General features: G+C 42.7%; 5 protein-coding genes across 5 annotated transcripts; 4 read left to right on the forward strand and 1 right to left on the reverse strand.

Moving 5' to 3' along the window:
• The first annotated feature begins 292 nt into the window (after window positions 1-292).
• BDB00DRAFT_814534 (uncharacterized protein) lies at window positions 293-5,490 on the forward strand. Its single transcript, XM_053122851.1, has 11 exons — window positions 293-451; window positions 550-1,049; window positions 1,152-1,259; window positions 1,350-1,564; window positions 1,621-1,760; window positions 1,834-2,241; window positions 2,339-3,049; window positions 3,137-3,720; window positions 3,794-4,523; window positions 4,596-4,859; window positions 4,945-5,490. Exons 1-11 carry the CDS (start codon window positions 361-363, stop codon window positions 5,451-5,453), a joined length of 4,260 nt encoding a protein of 1,419 aa, XP_052981669.1. The 5' UTR covers window positions 293-360; the 3' UTR covers window positions 5,454-5,490.
• A 517-nt stretch (window positions 5,491-6,007) lies between these two features.
• Window positions 6,008-6,716, reverse strand: BDB00DRAFT_870555 (putative ubiquitin-60S ribosomal protein L40 fusion protein; the record flags this gene model as incomplete). The annotated part of the gene is made up of 3 exons (XM_053126723.1): window positions 6,008-6,016; window positions 6,099-6,420; window positions 6,661-6,716. 3 exons carry the CDS (start codon window positions 6,714-6,716, stop codon window positions 6,008-6,010), a joined length of 387 nt encoding a protein of 128 aa, XP_052981670.1.
• A 3,783-nt stretch (window positions 6,717-10,499) lies between these two features.
• Window positions 10,500-12,388, forward strand: BDB00DRAFT_760262 (glycoside hydrolase superfamily; the record flags this gene model as incomplete). Its single annotated transcript, XM_053119198.1, has 7 exons — window positions 10,500-10,617; window positions 10,772-10,985; window positions 11,099-11,164; window positions 11,269-11,294; window positions 11,374-11,643; window positions 11,738-11,875; window positions 11,979-12,388. The coding sequence occupies 7 exons, from the start codon at window positions 10,500-10,502 to the stop codon at window positions 12,386-12,388; spliced, it is 1,242 nt and encodes a 413-aa protein (XP_052981671.1).
• Window positions 12,389-13,031: 643 nt separating this feature from the next.
• Window positions 13,032-13,939, forward strand: BDB00DRAFT_247532 (uncharacterized protein). The gene has a single exon (XM_053116644.1). The coding sequence runs from the start codon at window positions 13,211-13,213 to the stop codon at window positions 13,844-13,846; it is 636 nt and encodes a 211-aa protein (XP_052981672.1). The 5' UTR covers window positions 13,032-13,210; the 3' UTR covers window positions 13,847-13,939.
• On the forward strand, window positions 13,732-15,210 carry BDB00DRAFT_814544 (Golgin subfamily A member 7/ERF4 family-domain-containing protein). The gene is made up of 4 exons (XM_053122852.1): window positions 13,732-14,269; window positions 14,553-14,702; window positions 14,789-14,890; window positions 14,950-15,210. The coding sequence occupies exons 1-4, from the start codon at window positions 14,033-14,035 to the stop codon at window positions 14,971-14,973; spliced, it is 513 nt and encodes a 170-aa protein (XP_052981673.1). The 5' UTR covers window positions 13,732-14,032; the 3' UTR covers window positions 14,974-15,210.
• The last annotated feature ends 215 nt before the right edge of the window (window positions 15,211-15,425 follow it).

A 15,425-nucleotide genomic window follows, 5' to 3' on the forward strand; every position in this document is an offset into this window, starting at 1 on the left:
TATTCAAAGGTTGCTCTTGATTGTATTTATATATAGTCTGCTCGAGAATCCCTTTTTTAATTTGACGATCGATTCTAAAGACGTTTACTTGGCTGGACGGACACACTTATAATTGGGTCTTAAGTGACGGGTTTGCGGCAAAGGTACATAGCCTATTACCGAGGCAACTGGCTGTCAAGTCAATTAGCATGGGTTATTGTTTTTTCTTGGATAGAAATCTTCACCCCTTCTCCCTTTTCCTTAAACAAGGGTAAACAAGTGACAGGTTTAAAAAGACTGGGGATTCTTTTTCGTTGAGGTTAGAGAAACTTTCTTTTATTACGCATCTTTTAACGACGTCTGTATCACAAACGGAAAAAGATGCGGAATTTTGCAGTCGCATTAAAGCTATTTGTCTTAATAGCGTCATGGCTCCCGCTATTCGTACACAGCACACCAGCATTCAATGAAGGTAGAAAAAAACTTTCTCTTGACGACTTTCGATAAGAAAAAAGGTGGAAACCAAAAACCCTACTAAATGTTGTAATGCCCAATATCACGTCGAAACAGTAAACGGCTACCAAAGAAACGGCCAACGATGTCCGTTACCAACCTATCATTCTTACCAATGTTCCCATCTCTGCGTTCGAGACATTCAATCCTGTCCAGCCCAATTCCGACCCAGTTGTGACGACGGTCTAACATACTGCGTGGATGGATCGTGTCGCGCATCATGTCCCCCCGATCTTGCCTCAGGTTGCGCTTGTCCCGGCACACCTGCACTTCAAGGCCTCGTCTATCCATGTCAAGGCGGCCAGACGGTCGATATTCCGCAGTTCAATGCGTCCGATATGGATCAGCAAACCATGACAGCGTGTTCCAACCAGATTGGTGTCAGTGGACCAGCATGGAATCCGAATCCACAGTCGATCATGTGGGGCGAGTGTCCAGCGCCGGATTATGGGCCATTGACGTTTACTGAGCCTGCGTTTATTGCGCTGTATACGTTTTATGGTTCATGCGTGGCCTCTTTGGTCGGATGGACGTTGTATAAACGGTTCAGAGAAAAGGTGAATAAGGCGAGAGAGCTTTGGCTCTTTTTTATGAGTAGTAGTAGTCATAGTCGGGGTGGTAAAAAGCTAAAGACCTCACATTTTCATTTCTTTTCTTAGTTTATCAAAATGAAGTTTAATCGCTTGCGCACGACGCATATGCGCGAGTACCAGAATGATGGTGACGAAGAAGAAAAGAAAGCAGCAACAGCCAATCCACCCAAAAACGTGAGTCCCCAATATGCATGCTTATACAAAAGAATTACTGTCCCAATAATAGAGTAACGATATACCATTGAAACGGCTATATCATAATAGGTCCTTGAAGACGATGACACCTCATCCTATCTGTCCTCGTTGGAACCCGAGGAGAAGATGGTAATCAAGGCATACAAACGCGACTATATTGGCATGTTTGTCTTTTTTCTGTACTTTCTCCAAACGATTGGCATGATTGCCTATATGATCATGCTTACTCAAGACTACTATGACGAGTACCTTCTGTTCCGAGGCGATCAAACTGTCCAAGCAAGGTAACTTTTTTTTTCTCGAATATATATTTATATCTCAAAAATTAACTTGGTTATAGTGTGTTTATTGCCATGTGGTACATCTTTTTCGGATGGTTTGCTGCCCTGGTCATGTTCCAACATCGATTGCCCAACTTTTTCCGTATTCAATGCACTTATTCCGAAGGACAATATGTCCAAGTGGAAAAAGATGAGCCAGGTAAAATCATATTCTCCTTCTATTTTTAAAAAAAAAAAAAGAACATAACCAACACACGCTATATATATTGTAGCAATGATCTTTTTGGAAGACGATGACGTTATCATGAAAAACGTGCGTCGACTCGAAGAATGGGGCAAGCGCGTCTTGGGTCTGGACGTGGTCGTGACCACTTCACCATTGCAAAAGACACGCACGGGCACCAAGTTTTTCGTGTACCAGTGCACACGCTATGTGTACCATCCCGAAACCCAGTTGTTCACGCCGCATGAATTTGATCTGGGTGGCACCAATGCTGAACTGGCTCAACAGACCAAGGGCCTGTCCAACGACGAAGCCGCTAAACGCGAGGAGCTTGTAGGCCCTAACTTTATCGAGGTCTACGTGCCCAACTTTTTGATGGCTGTGCTGCGCGAATTCTCGTCGTTCTTTTACATTTATCAGTTTACGGTGCTTTGGCTCTTTTACTACTTTGCCTACTGTAAGTTCCCCCCCCAAGACATATATATTCTTAGTAGTAGTTGTTTTGAGAAAACAAAAAGAGAGAGCAAGGGACTAAAAAACAATGACCTACACAGGGCAGGTGGGTATTGCCGACACGGCCGTGATTCTACTATCTGCCTTTGTCAAGGTGGTTGTTCGTCTACGATCCGAACACCGGATCAAGAAAATGGCCGAGTTCACAGACAATGTCAATATCTTGCGAGACGGCGAATGGCAAGTCAAATCTACTGCCGATCTTGTCCCAGGCGATGTGTTTGAAGTAGACGAAGGCAAGACGACACCCGTAGACGCCGTTGTACTGAACGGCAACATTGTAGCCGACGAAAGCTCATTGACGGGCGAACCGCTGCCTATCCGGAAATTCCCGCTACGTACAGACGATCCTACGCCCTACGACCGTATTGGCGCAGGCAAGACATCGACCATCTTTGCAGGCACAACCATCTCACAAGCCGAACGCACTGCACCAGGCCAACCCGTCGCTGCTCTGGTCACACACACAGGTACTGGCACGGACAAGGGCGAGCTGGTGAAAAAGATTCTGTTCCCAACCCGTGTCTCGTTTGTCTTTGATGAACAAATCAAGATTGTCATTTTGATCCTGCTCTGCTGTGGCTTGATTTGTCTTGCTTTGGCTATCTGGCTGTATGCCAAGGGCACCTCAGCTTGGTTTTATGCCATGTTTGCTATCGCTCAACTTGTCTCGCCCTTGTTGCCAGCTGCATTAGTCGTGGGTCAGTCTGTTGCTGCTGGCCGTCTTCGAGACAAGAATATCTTTTGTGTTGGTAACGTATCTCCCCCTTCTTTCTTCGAAAAATGTAAACAGTCGTCCTTGGAAATAGTAACGAATACTCATGATGATTCTTTTTAAGATCTACCACGTATCTTGATGGCTGGCAAAGTTCAGCTCTTCTGCTTTGACAAGACAGGCACATTGACGCGTGAAGGTCTAGAGTTCTATGGCGCCCAACCGATTGCCGATGTGAACAATATCGTCGACCAACGCGCCAACAATGTTGATCCACGCTTTGGCGATTTCCACAACCATGTGCTCGACGTACCCCGTCTCATGCAAATGGGCCTTGCCACGTGTCACGCTGTCACTATATTGAACGACCAATTTATTGGTAACCCAGTCGATATCGAAATGTTCAAGTCGTCAAAGTGGAAACTCGAAATGACATCCCATGAAAAGAATAAGGACAACTATGTGGATACATTTACTCCGCCTGTCGAAAAGCCAGGTGATAATGCGGATCCGGTACATATCTTGAAACGCTTTGAATTTGTGCATGCGCGCATGTCCATGTCAGTGGCCGTGTTGGATACAACGACAAATAAGGTGCATGTCTTTGTCAAGGGCGCGTATGAAAAGGTCAAGGATTTGTCGAGTCCGCAATCCGTGCCGGAGGATTATGATGAAGTCTCTTCTGGATTAGCACGTAGTGGTTGCTATGTATGTATATCACCATAGCAACAAAAAAAAAGGACTACATGACTAATAGATTAATTGACATATATATACATAGGTCCTTGCATTGGCACATCGCGAGCTGGATCTAGACGAAGTCGGTGGCCTCGAAGCACTACGCCACTGGAACCGTGACAAGTTAGAACAAAACATTGATTTCATGGGCTTGATCATATTCAAGAACCAGCTCAAGGACGACACGACCGAGAACATTGCCGAACTGAAACGTGGCGCCACACGCACCATCATGATTACGGGTGACACTGCATTGACAGGCGTATACATTGCACGCCAATGCGGTATGGCGCAAGAGGGGAGTAGAGTATTACTCGGTGACTACAACCATGAAGAGGACAGGGTCTTTTGGTTTGACGTTGACGAGCCAGACACTTTTAACGATGTGAATGTCGACGACTTTTTGATGGATAAGGAGCACACACCCGTTGAGCTTGCAGTGACGGGCAAGGCATTCCATTGGCTTGTAGAACAAGATATGATCCGCAAGTATTTGTTGGATATCCGTGTCTTTGCTCGTATGACGCCGAACGGGAAAGTCCAATGCGTTCAATTGCATATGGAACGCGGTATTACTGGCATGACCGGTGATGGTGGTAATGATTGTGGTGCGCTACGTGCTGCTCATGTCGGTATTGCCATGTCTGATGCCGAAGCGTCCATTGTCTCGCCTTTCAGTACAAGTGTACGAAGCGTAAAGTCTTGTGTCGAGTTGTTACGTCAAGGAAGAGGTGCCCTTGCAACCTCCATCACGAATTACAAGTATTTGATCCGTAAGTTTCTTGATATCTTTTTTTTTCCAAATAGTTTTATCAATGGGGTTCTCAATCACCATCATTTTCTAGTGTACGGACAAGTCATGATGATGCTCAAGATCTTTACGTTTTATTTCTCAATCACCATGTCACAGAACGTGTGGATTGTCGTTGATGTATTTATCACTGTGTTTTTAACATGGTGCGTTTCTCACGCCAAGGCAGCAGAAAGGTTGGCAAACCAGCGTCCTACTGCTCGTCTTCTTGGACCGCAGACGCTGGCGTCAGGAATGGGTCTAGTAGCAATTAACTGGCTATTCTTGATCGGCGCTTTTGTTATGCTTTACAAAGAAAGTAAGTTAGTAACGGTGTACCTTGCTGTAAAAAAGTAGTACGTTGGATGCTTATTTAAAACTAATTTCCCTGGAAAAAAAAAAAGACTGGTTCCGGTGCAATGAATTCGATGCATCAGCAGTCAACTTGGCCAAATGGTGGCTTTTAGCAGACAACTACGAAGCCGAAGTCCTTGCTTTAGTGTGTCTTTACGACTTTATCAACAATGCAGCTGTATTCAACTTTGGCTACAAGTTTAGACAAAGCTGGTGGCGCAATTATCCTTTGGTGATCCTCTGGGCAGGCTATCTTGTCATTGTTTCCTATTGGACCCTGGCAGATCCAAACAACTTTGCCTGTATGTTCCGTTTCAATTGTGGCACCAAGAGTGTCTTGGCACAGATTGGATATACGCCTCCGTCAAGATCAGTGGAACCTTATAATACGCCCCTGGGTCACAACGTCATGCCGTGGGATTTCCGCTGGCGGTTGTGGGGTCTGTGCGTAGGAAATATGGTTGCCACATTAGCCTATGAGAAATTGGTGGTCTTGGGCCCTGTTCACAGGTTCTTGTCACGGCATTTCCCTGTTGAACGCTTAAAGGTCAAGTACTAGTCTAAGTATAAACACACGCGTAATATGTATATAAAGTATAGTTTTTATTTAAAATCCTTATATAAAAGATATGAATATTTTTCCTTGGTTACCACCAGTAAAATCTATAGCTTATCAAGTTTGTTAATCAGTGTTGTCTACCTTTCCACGACGTAACAAACTGTCAACAGCGGCATGACATCTGCTGGAAACTTTCTTATATATTCTTTACGATATTTGATTCGGGCAGCTTGGATATTATGCGGCCACAGCATACACTCACCAGCTGCCATAACCGTACTCGATACTTCCTGCATCCCACACCCCAGTCTTTTGTCTTGTCTCTAGCAACAGCATTCCCATCCCGTATAGTCTTCCCGATTAATTGAATGTTTTTTCCAAACATCAACAGATATCCCATCCAGTCCAAGTTTATAAAAACCAATAATCATGTCGAAAGCGAAAGTTGTGGAATTCGTCTTTATTGGGCTAATATACGCCAAGTAAACGTATAAAAAGACACCAGCACCCGAAGAGATCCACAGATATGGAAGAAGAGCGGAGGGGCGAATAGTTTACTTCAACTATATATAAAACCTCCGGGTTAGTTTTCTACTAGACCAAACAAACACACAGTAGGTTCTCAAAATTGAGCACATATTTTACCTTCTTCTTGGGGCGGAGCTGGTTAGAGTGACCACACTTTCTCTTGCGGCAGTTGGTGGCACGAGGGGGGAGACGAGCATAGCACTTGCGGCAAATGTTCTTCTCACAGTTGTACTTGGAGGCCAACTGCTTCAACGAGGGTTCAATGATACCACCACGGAGACGGAGGACCAAGTGAAGGGTCGATTCCTTCTGGATGTTGTAGTCCGAAAGAGTGCGGCCGTCCTCGAGCTGCTTACCAGCGAAAATCAAACGCTGCTGGTCTGGCGGGATACCTTCCTTGTCTTGGATCTTGGTCTTGACATTTTCAATGCTGTCAGAGCTGTTGTAATATTTTATAACAAACAAAAAAGTCATTGTAAAGGAAGAGCGCGTGCGTTTTTTTTTTTTTTGGCCCGCCAGTGTGTATATAATTATGAATGTGGTGTGCCGTTACGTCCAATGTTGCATATAAAAAGAAGAAGAAAAAAAATAGACGAGAAAACATTTAGTTTCATCAAAAACTCCATAACATTTTGCATTCCTAGGTTCTCCTCCCTTTTTTTGAAAATGAAGAATGTACCTTTCGACCTCAAGAGTGATGGTCTTGCCGGTGAGGGTCTTGACAAAAATTTGCATTCTATAGAATAGCAATCGAATGGATGGATGCGTTTTTTTAGAGAAAGGATACGGATTACGATGGATGGATGTGCATGGATGGATGCGTCTCTTTCTTTGATGTTGGTGAAATTTACCTGACCGAAAAGAGGGAGAACTACTGCGTTGCGCCTGGCAGATTTGAAATTATTCTCCACCCCCCCTTACTTTACCGAACTCTGTCAGGCAATACCCCGCTAAGCGCAGCGCAGCTGATCTTTTTCAATTTCTCTTCTGCTGCCCACACCCCTTGTTGTATTCCCTTTGCGCCTGTCTTTCAACATACTCTTCAATACTACGACAATGACCTAATTCGATCGATACTACGTTGACATGTCTTGCGATTCAGGTTGCACTTTAGTCAAAAATTTGTGATTGTTATTTTATCAAGCTTAACACAATAACAACGAATAGGGAACATAGAACTCGAACTTATATAAAACTTGTCTTGTTCTTTTTTCATTCTTTGTGATGTGTATATGCAATACTGAATATGTAGGAAGGTCAAGAAAACAAAACCTAGTAGATGAGATGATATTTCCTTTAAAGATGGATATATAAGCTGTTACAGCATCGTGTGTTTAACAAGCAAGATGGTATTAACTTTGCCACTGCCATCATCAACAGTCGATCAGGGCGCGTAATCAGTTGTTATGTGATATAACGTTATCTTTGCAGCCGAAGCTTATCATTTCAACTTTAAGGATATGTTTTTGTGGAACAACAATTTCTTTTAGGATCGTAGCTAATCTGCTGTCAGAGAGACAAAGAGAGCTTTGGAGTCAATGTATTGGGAAAGTGGGGAAAAGAACAATCTACTTTCTAGTAGGCAAATCAACACATTCGTTGGGACGGCTTCATTATCGAAATCAGAGTGGTTAAAGACTTTGTGTGTGACATAGCGCTATAGACCATCAAATAAGTCTACGACGACGTCGGATGCACCCTTTTCTTGCGCCATAGAGATGCCTTTCTTGAGCCAAAGGTGGCATCATAGGTACGTCGAAATGCTCCAACAAACAGAGCGATTGCTTTGTGATGCATAAGCTGGTTCCAAAATCAGTGGGGTGGCAGCGTTTTTGATCTGACGCGACAAATTTACAAATCGACGTTGATGTTCTTCTTCTTCCAACCCTACATATACATGTAACAGAACAATTTAGTATATACGTCCAACAACAACAACAACAACAACAACAACTTTAGATCATGACTCTCCCTTACACCTTTTGGACCTCAACAATTTTTTTTGGGGTGATTAAAGCTAGAGTGGGAGAGACGGGGAGAAAAGAACAAGTGAAGAAAAGGCAAAGGAAATCGAGTGAGCGTACCTCAACCTCACATTTATTTGTCCTGCCAGACAGAGCACAGAATATCCTTTCAGTGATCATCGTACTTGGTAGTAGCATCGGGTCTTTTAATTGACTATAGAGCAATCTCAAATCGGTGTCAATATCAATAATTCGTACATAAGAGTAATGGAACCAACAACTTGCAGATACTCCAGAAAATCCTATCATGTGTACAATAATATAAATTTACAAATGTACCCTTTCTCAGGACTGTTAAGCTAATAAACCTGCTAGCAAAAATCGTCGATGCCGCTGACGATGGTCATGGCTTCCAAAAAAGCTGTACCAGCAGAATCAAGAATTCGTTAATAATAAAATCAAAGATAGGGGATCGCTTTTTTTAGAATTTTGTGTATTTTTTTTGATGCTCATTATGATGATTTTTGAGGGGATCTAAGCTCCTAAATGGTACATACGGTCTAGAATAGGTTTTAGAGAAATAGAACAAATCAAAACATATAAACCGAAAGGTGAGTATAGCATGCTTCAAAACTGCTCCTCCTAGGGATCAAAGGAAAAAGTAATTGTATCTGTAATTCTGACAGCTTCGGGTCGGTTTCGAATGCCATGCGAACATTAAAGTTCGTCTTCTGATGCAACAGACGCCACGTGTAACCTAAAATAGACGGCCGGCAACTGCAGGCGAGGACATATATACGCTGGAAACAAGGAAAAATAGGGCTTCGTATATACGTTCTTTAGCACACCAGCCCCATATGTATACCGAGAGTAGATATAATACTAGTGAGTGTGATTTTATACATTGCTATCAAGACCTCTCATCAGCGCGCCAGAAGAAACATTTACGTACCGTGTTGGTTGCTGTTATATATATGTCTAATGGTAAACCAGAAAACCTAGTTGCGGTTTCTCATTGCCGATGAATGCACCTAAGAAACATTGCGGGATATTGTATCGAATGAGCTCTAGTGCAGCACGGTCGTTGACTCGTGATTGTATGAATGATGATGATCACAGACACAAGTGTTCATGTATCTACCACACCACACCCATATCAATTAGCAGTAGCGGTCCATAGAGCTTCATTGTTGGTCATTTGAGTAGATACAACATCATCGTCATCATCGGAGCATGCATAATTGGGTCACCGAGGACAAGACGCATGACAAACAAGGTTGATTGTTGATTCCATACTACGCTGGATATTTCTTTTGTGTTTGTAAGCACCCTTGTTTATCTCTAGTATAATAAAATGTGGTCAACTGCATACGGCCCTTATATGCACAATTATAACAAGTTGCATATTTTGGGGTTGAAAGGGATACTACTAACTCTTTTTGTTTCCCTGTACACAAAGACGCTTTCTTAAGGAGTAGAGCTAGTTGCCATTCAAGAAGCTTATGAACTGTCGAAAACATAAAGTCAACACTACATACAATGTGTATATCTATCATACGACTGAGCTGGTTAAATGATTAAGATGCACCGGTTGTCAAATTCTTCCCCCTTTTTTTTAATTCAATTCCCAATTTGCTGTCTTTGGGAAGAAAGGAAAGAGCCATCTTCATAGCATCCGGCGTCAGATCGCTGCAATATATTATAGACTAATTGTGCTCATCTCGAGAGAGAGAGAGAGAAAAGGGTTTCGAGTATATACTCTTCAAGGCACAATGACAACAGCGTGACGTCTGAGGTTGCTCGGCACACAGTATCCTATCTACTAGTAGTACAAGCTAAGGATATATACTGCCGTCATCACACATATTAATAAAAAGCAAAGGCTTACCACTAAACACATTCAAAAGTATGTGTACGTAATGTCGTTGTGTGTGTATACCTTAATTTTCTACTAATGTCATCATCATCCTCAGGAATGAAGCAGGGGTTAATGTTCGCTTTTTTACTGAAAAAGGAGATTTTCCACTAATGACCTTCCTTTTTGCCAGGAACACAAAGCAGCACGTCCTCCTCTGTCATATGTCAGCCAATTAACAGTGAAACAAGTTGCTGTTATCAACGATGACACCACATTAAATATGTATACAGTATGACGGCAAATCACGATCGTTAATTGTTTGTTTACTTTCGATCAACAGAAAGGTGTAACACCGGTGTGTAGGTCAACTCAAAAAAAAAAAAAGTTTTAGTCCCAACAGAGCAAAAAACCATGACGAAATACCTGTTTTTTTTGCACTGTGTGCTCCATGTCGTCGTCGCCTTCATCCGAATCATCGTTTAGAGTTTCTTTATTACTGTTATTAAGTCGCTGTTATGTACATTGAGGATGATGCACCTAGAAAACGTACGTTAATAAACAATACGGAGTTCTTATATCTTTTATATAAAACAGCTTTCGCTTTCGACGCTTTACTTTTCCAACGCTTTCTCTTTTTCCTTACCAACCCCCTTCCCTTCACACTCACTTGACTAGATATCATTCCAGATAACAACAATGTTACTTCCGGCAAGAACATTGGCATTCCTTTCCACTGTACTTCTATGGTCACTCACGGTTGTTGTCCATGCCGCCCCTTCCACTGGCAAGGCCATCACTGGCTACTTTCCAAACTGTACGTATCATCATGTTGGCTACTTTTGCATATAAGCAATCCCAAACTCTTCTACCCCCCTCAAACAACACAGCTCTAAACCTTCAAAAATCCTTAAATCTGTCGCTAATTCTTTAAAAATACCCATTCTTCTTGTTTGTTGTTTATCGGATAGGGCTGTATGCTCGCTATCCTGTGACCTCCGTTGATTTCTCAAAGTATACGCATATCAACTATGCTTTTGCTATCATGATCAAGGGCAACACCCCCGAGTGGACAGATGCACAACAAGTCGAAACCCAATTGCCTCAGCTCGTCAAGGCCGCTCATGACAAAAATGCCAAAGTTTTGATCTCTATCGGTGGATGGAGTGGCTGTCTTACGTTAAGGTATGTTTACTAGTCGCGACCGTTGTCGTCGTTGTTGTTGCTGTCGTCACTGGGGAAGTTTGAATGTCGTCTCACTCACCCTTTTTTTTTATATAATTCTCGCGATATGCTAGTCCCATGGCAGCAAGCGCTTCGGGTCGTCAAGAATTCATCAACTGGAGTACCCAACAAATTGACAAGTAAGTTGTCAGTCCTAGTCGAGTCGTCCGCCACATCCTACTGGAATATACCGTTCTTACTAACAGTAACACGTACTCATCATCATCATCATCATCATCACTAGATATGGCATCGACGGTATTGATATCGGTACGAAATCATCAATTTATTATTTTGACAACCAAAAGATACAATGGAAATCTTATACTCTTTTTTTTTTGTTTCAAAGATTGGGAATATCCTGGTCGTCAAGGCGCTGGCTGTAACGTCATTGATCTTCAGAACGATGCCAAGAACTATCTGACCTTGTTGCAAGAGATGCGCGCTGCTTTGGACAAAAAGTACAAGAAGGGTACCAAGGAATTGACTGCTGCTGTCCACGTTCGTACATTCAACACGCCTTCTGGCAACATGCAAGACGTCAAGGCTTATGCTGCTGTTCTCGATCGCGTCAACCTGATGACGTATGACATTAACGGTGGATGGAATACGACTACTGGTAAGACTCACTGTTTTTCTTTCTGCTGTCACAAACCTGTAGACACTCTTTCTTGACCTTACTAACTCTGGCGTCGTGTGTGTATCGTATTTAGGACCCAATGCGCCTTTCAACTTCCAACCAGGTTTTGGTGATAGCGATAGCTTTGTTTCTTCCATTGATGGTTGGCTCAAGGCAGGTATGCCTGCAAACAAAATCTCTCCCGGTCTCGCATTCTATGGTCGCTCAACCAGTAAGTCTTTCTTTTTTCTTTGACAACAACTCATATTTTACAAAGGGATATTCGTCAACAACAACAACAACAACATGATATTAATTAGAGGGTTATCCTATAGCTGCCACTGTCGATATGAGCAAGACCAATCAATATCAGCCTCAAAAACAGAGTCAAAACCCCAAAGGCGACTCATACGATGCATTCTGGCAAGATCCTTACTGCAGCAAAGACCCTGGAAGCATGTCTGGCATCTGGCGGTACGGCAACTTGCGCTCGGAAGGCGTCCTGACAACGCCAACGACGGCAGCATCACCCTGGATCCGCAAATGGGACAAGGTGACACAGACGCCGTGGCTCTTTAACCCCACCAACAAGACATTCGTCTCGTACGATGATCCTCAATCGATTGCTGTCAAGGTCAAGTACGCCAAGAGCAAGAAACTCGGTGGTGTCATGGTTTGGTCGGTCGATGAGGATTCTTCGAATGGCGAGTTGTTGAACGAGGTTGCCAAGTTTCGATCCGGTTAACATCGATACCTTCCTTTCTAGTTCCCTTCTTTTCTGTACTCGTATCAAAAAAAAATATACTTTTCTTCTGTAGTATGTACCAACCATTAAAAATAAAAAATTCGACGGAATGATTCATCAGAAAAGCTTCTTCATGACATGTATAAGATATCATGAGTACTACAAAGGCTAATTTTTTACGCTGAGATATCCACAGAAAAAAAGGAGAGTTTATTTATGCACAACAATAAGCGAAAACAATAGTGGGTCGTGTTGTACTTAAGCAGGAAAAAGCCCGTGTGTAACTCTCTTGAATTTCTTTGGGCGCCAAATCAATCAATACAGCGGAAGTGAAACTCACCATCATGCCTCAAGTCTTTTTCAAGCGTGTAGCCACGTGTGTGATTATGCGAACGGGTTATTTTGTGTGATTTTCAAGAGATCTTTGTAGGATCTGTTATGCTTATGCTGCTGTGGATGGGATGAAAACAGATGTATGTAAAAAGAGCAATAATTACGCACTGCCAATTACAAAGACACACCTTTTCAGATAATGCTACTAGGTTCCTATAGCTGTGGAAAAGATCAGCCAGCCTTCGGTGGATCAGCAGCATTGGTTTGCATAAGTACGTGGATACATGTATTACAACAAGCTGCTGTTGGCATGAGGGTTCTACTATATTGAGCGTTATACTACATATCAACGGGAAAGAGTCGTCGTACCAATTCCAATTCCATTTCAAGAGGAGTGGAAATGAGGGTATGTCTGGTCTGGTTTCTTTCTTTTCTTCTCTCTTTCGCTTTTCTTTTAAAGACATTTGAAAAGCTCAAAGTTTATGAAGAATGAACAACGTGGCATTGTCGCCTTTACAGCTACTCTTATCATCTTCAACAAGAGCGCCTGCTGCTCACAACAATGATCATCAATATCATGACCGCGACAAACAACGCTACCAACATCGCTATACAGACACCTGCTTATTCTACCCTTCCGCACTAGCAACTCGGCGTAAACGGAGAGATGGATATATGCGGCGGTACTCGACATCCAGCATCGAAAGCAGTCAGACGACAGTGATGGCCAACAACACCAGCACCAAGAGCATACATCGCAAAGCCTTGTCTCTCAGTGCATTTCATCAGCTACAGCTTGGCACGACCGAGCAGGCATCAAAGGCAACAATTGTATCTTCGATCCATAACGACCATAAGCTTGAATCATCAGCAGTCCATCAAGATCATAAGCATATGACGATGGGCGACTCAATGACGATGGCCACAAAGACCACCAATGACGCATGTATGTTTTTTTCATCCCCACCCCCACTGCCCCCCCATGAAAGTAAATTTGCTACACCCAAATATTCGATTCGGACAGCTCGTATAAAAAACAAAAAAAAACCTCCTTTTTCTCCCTCTCGCTCTCAATTGTTATCACAAAACCTATTTTTCTTCCTTTTCTTTCTTTCCAACGATTAACCCTCCCCATTTCTTTTTTCTAAAGCAGCCGACGACGCATCATTAGTTACTCTACAAATTAATACAACCGCTCATACCACTACCACGAATACTAATATTACAACAACAACAACAACAACAACTGAATCATCATTGGTTGGCAATAACAGTAATCACAAGAACGACAGCAACGATTTACAGAATGCCATGGCAACACGGCACTCTTTGTCGGCGGCAAAAACCGAACCCTCGAGCACAGAACACCATGCAGCAGCAGCACAAGAACAACAACAAGAACAATCAGGTGAATCACCACCGTACCATGAAACGATAGAAATGGCACAACGCGTACCGTCCAAAGCGGTTCGTATTGAACGAGACTATTCAAGAGGGGATGGTGTGACGAGATTCTGTACAGAATTCCCACCCGAACTGTCAGGACGGGTAAGTCTTTTTTCTTGGGGATCATCATCATTATCCATATAGAATTTCTTTTCTATTCCCTCCTCCCACCCCCCCCTTCTTTATCCATATACAGGATGAAGGGAAAGAAGCAGGGGAGGGAGAGAGAAAAAAGTATGGATGGGAGGAGGGAGGGGTGGAGGAAAGCCTACAAGCTTTTTGGGCGATAATTGCAGGGAGGGAAAGAGAAGATAGCTTGTCGTCGCATGGGGGATGGGGTAAACAAAAACAAAAACAATTGACAATCATGTGTGTGTGTGTACAGATTGACGCGAACCAGCTGTGTCATACGATTGAAAAGATGAACGCCATGTTGGAGAATGCTGAAAAGATCTCTCTGAACGTGTTTGACAACATCATGGAATGCTTGACGCTGTATATCTGGCCTGTGTTTTTCTCTACGCATTATCTACGTGTAAGTGCTGCATCTTGATACCAAGATTTATGACGTGAATCTGTACATACCTCTACTAACCTCTTGACCACTCTTGCCATCAATAGTCTATCAAACAACTAATGCAATTCATTGACGCCGAAAACGAACGATTGTATCATCCTCAGGGTATCTCCATCGCTAATCCCGTCCGCCATGCCTTCCTCTTTGTAAGTTATGGATAGTGTCTTTATATTTTATCTGATGTATTAAATGCGTTATGTGCTAGATTGAGATCAGACTGTACGATTGAATTTCCACCCCCACTCATCCATCCGCCCCTCCCTGCTCCCCTATATTCTTTTTTCAACTTATTACTACTACCTTACTTACTTTTACTATTAACAAGCACCGCATTCTTCCCCTTCATCATCTTTCTATATAGCAACTGCACACACACTTACACACACACACACACACACACACGCTCACTCACTCACTCACTCGACGCTTTTGTACTAGTTCTCTTTCAAATCCATTACTGTGCTTCCAATTAATAATGACCCTTCATGCACAAACACACACTTGCATCTCTATAAACCCAATAGCAAGACAAACTATTTTTTTTTGCTTGAATGAAACAAAGCATTGTTTTTTGTATTTGTTTTGAAAAAAAAAGAAAAACAATGGGAAGGGGGAAAATGTAGATGGCATTTTATGGTTCTTGAGAACCTTCAATGGTCATTTCAGAAGAAAAAGGTTGGG

This window comes from Zychaea mexicana (assembly GCF_025766255.1).
Source record: "Zychaea mexicana strain RSA 1403 chromosome Unknown BDB00scaffold_21, whole genome shotgun sequence".
Taxonomy (NCBI): Eukaryota; Fungi; Mucoromycota; class Mucoromycetes; order Mucorales; family Lichtheimiaceae; genus Zychaea; species Zychaea mexicana.

Coding starts and splice junctions, on each gene's coding strand:
- BDB00DRAFT_247532 (XM_053116644.1), top strand. CDS start 13,211: ATGAACAACGTGGCATTGTCGCCTTTACAGCTACTCTTATCATCTTCA.
- BDB00DRAFT_814544 (XM_053122852.1), top strand. CDS start 14,033: ATGGCAACACGGCACTCTTTGTCGGCGGCAAAAACCGAACCCTCGAGC. Junction 14,270..14,552: donor CACCCGAACTGTCAGGACGG/GTAAGTCTTTTT, acceptor GTGTGTGTACAG/ATTGACGCGAACCAGCTGTG. Junction 14,703..14,788: donor TCTCTACGCATTATCTACGT/GTAAGTGCTGCA, acceptor TGCCATCAATAG/TCTATCAAACAACTAATGCA.
- BDB00DRAFT_814534 (XM_053122851.1), top strand. CDS start 361: ATGCGGAATTTTGCAGTCGCATTAAAGCTATTTGTCTTAATAGCGTCA. Junction 1,260..1,349: donor CAGCCAATCCACCCAAAAAC/GTGAGTCCCCAA, acceptor ATATCATAATAG/GTCCTTGAAGACGATGACAC. Junction 1,761..1,833: donor AGTGGAAAAAGATGAGCCAG/GTAAAATCATAT, acceptor TATATATTGTAG/CAATGATCTTTTTGGAAGAC.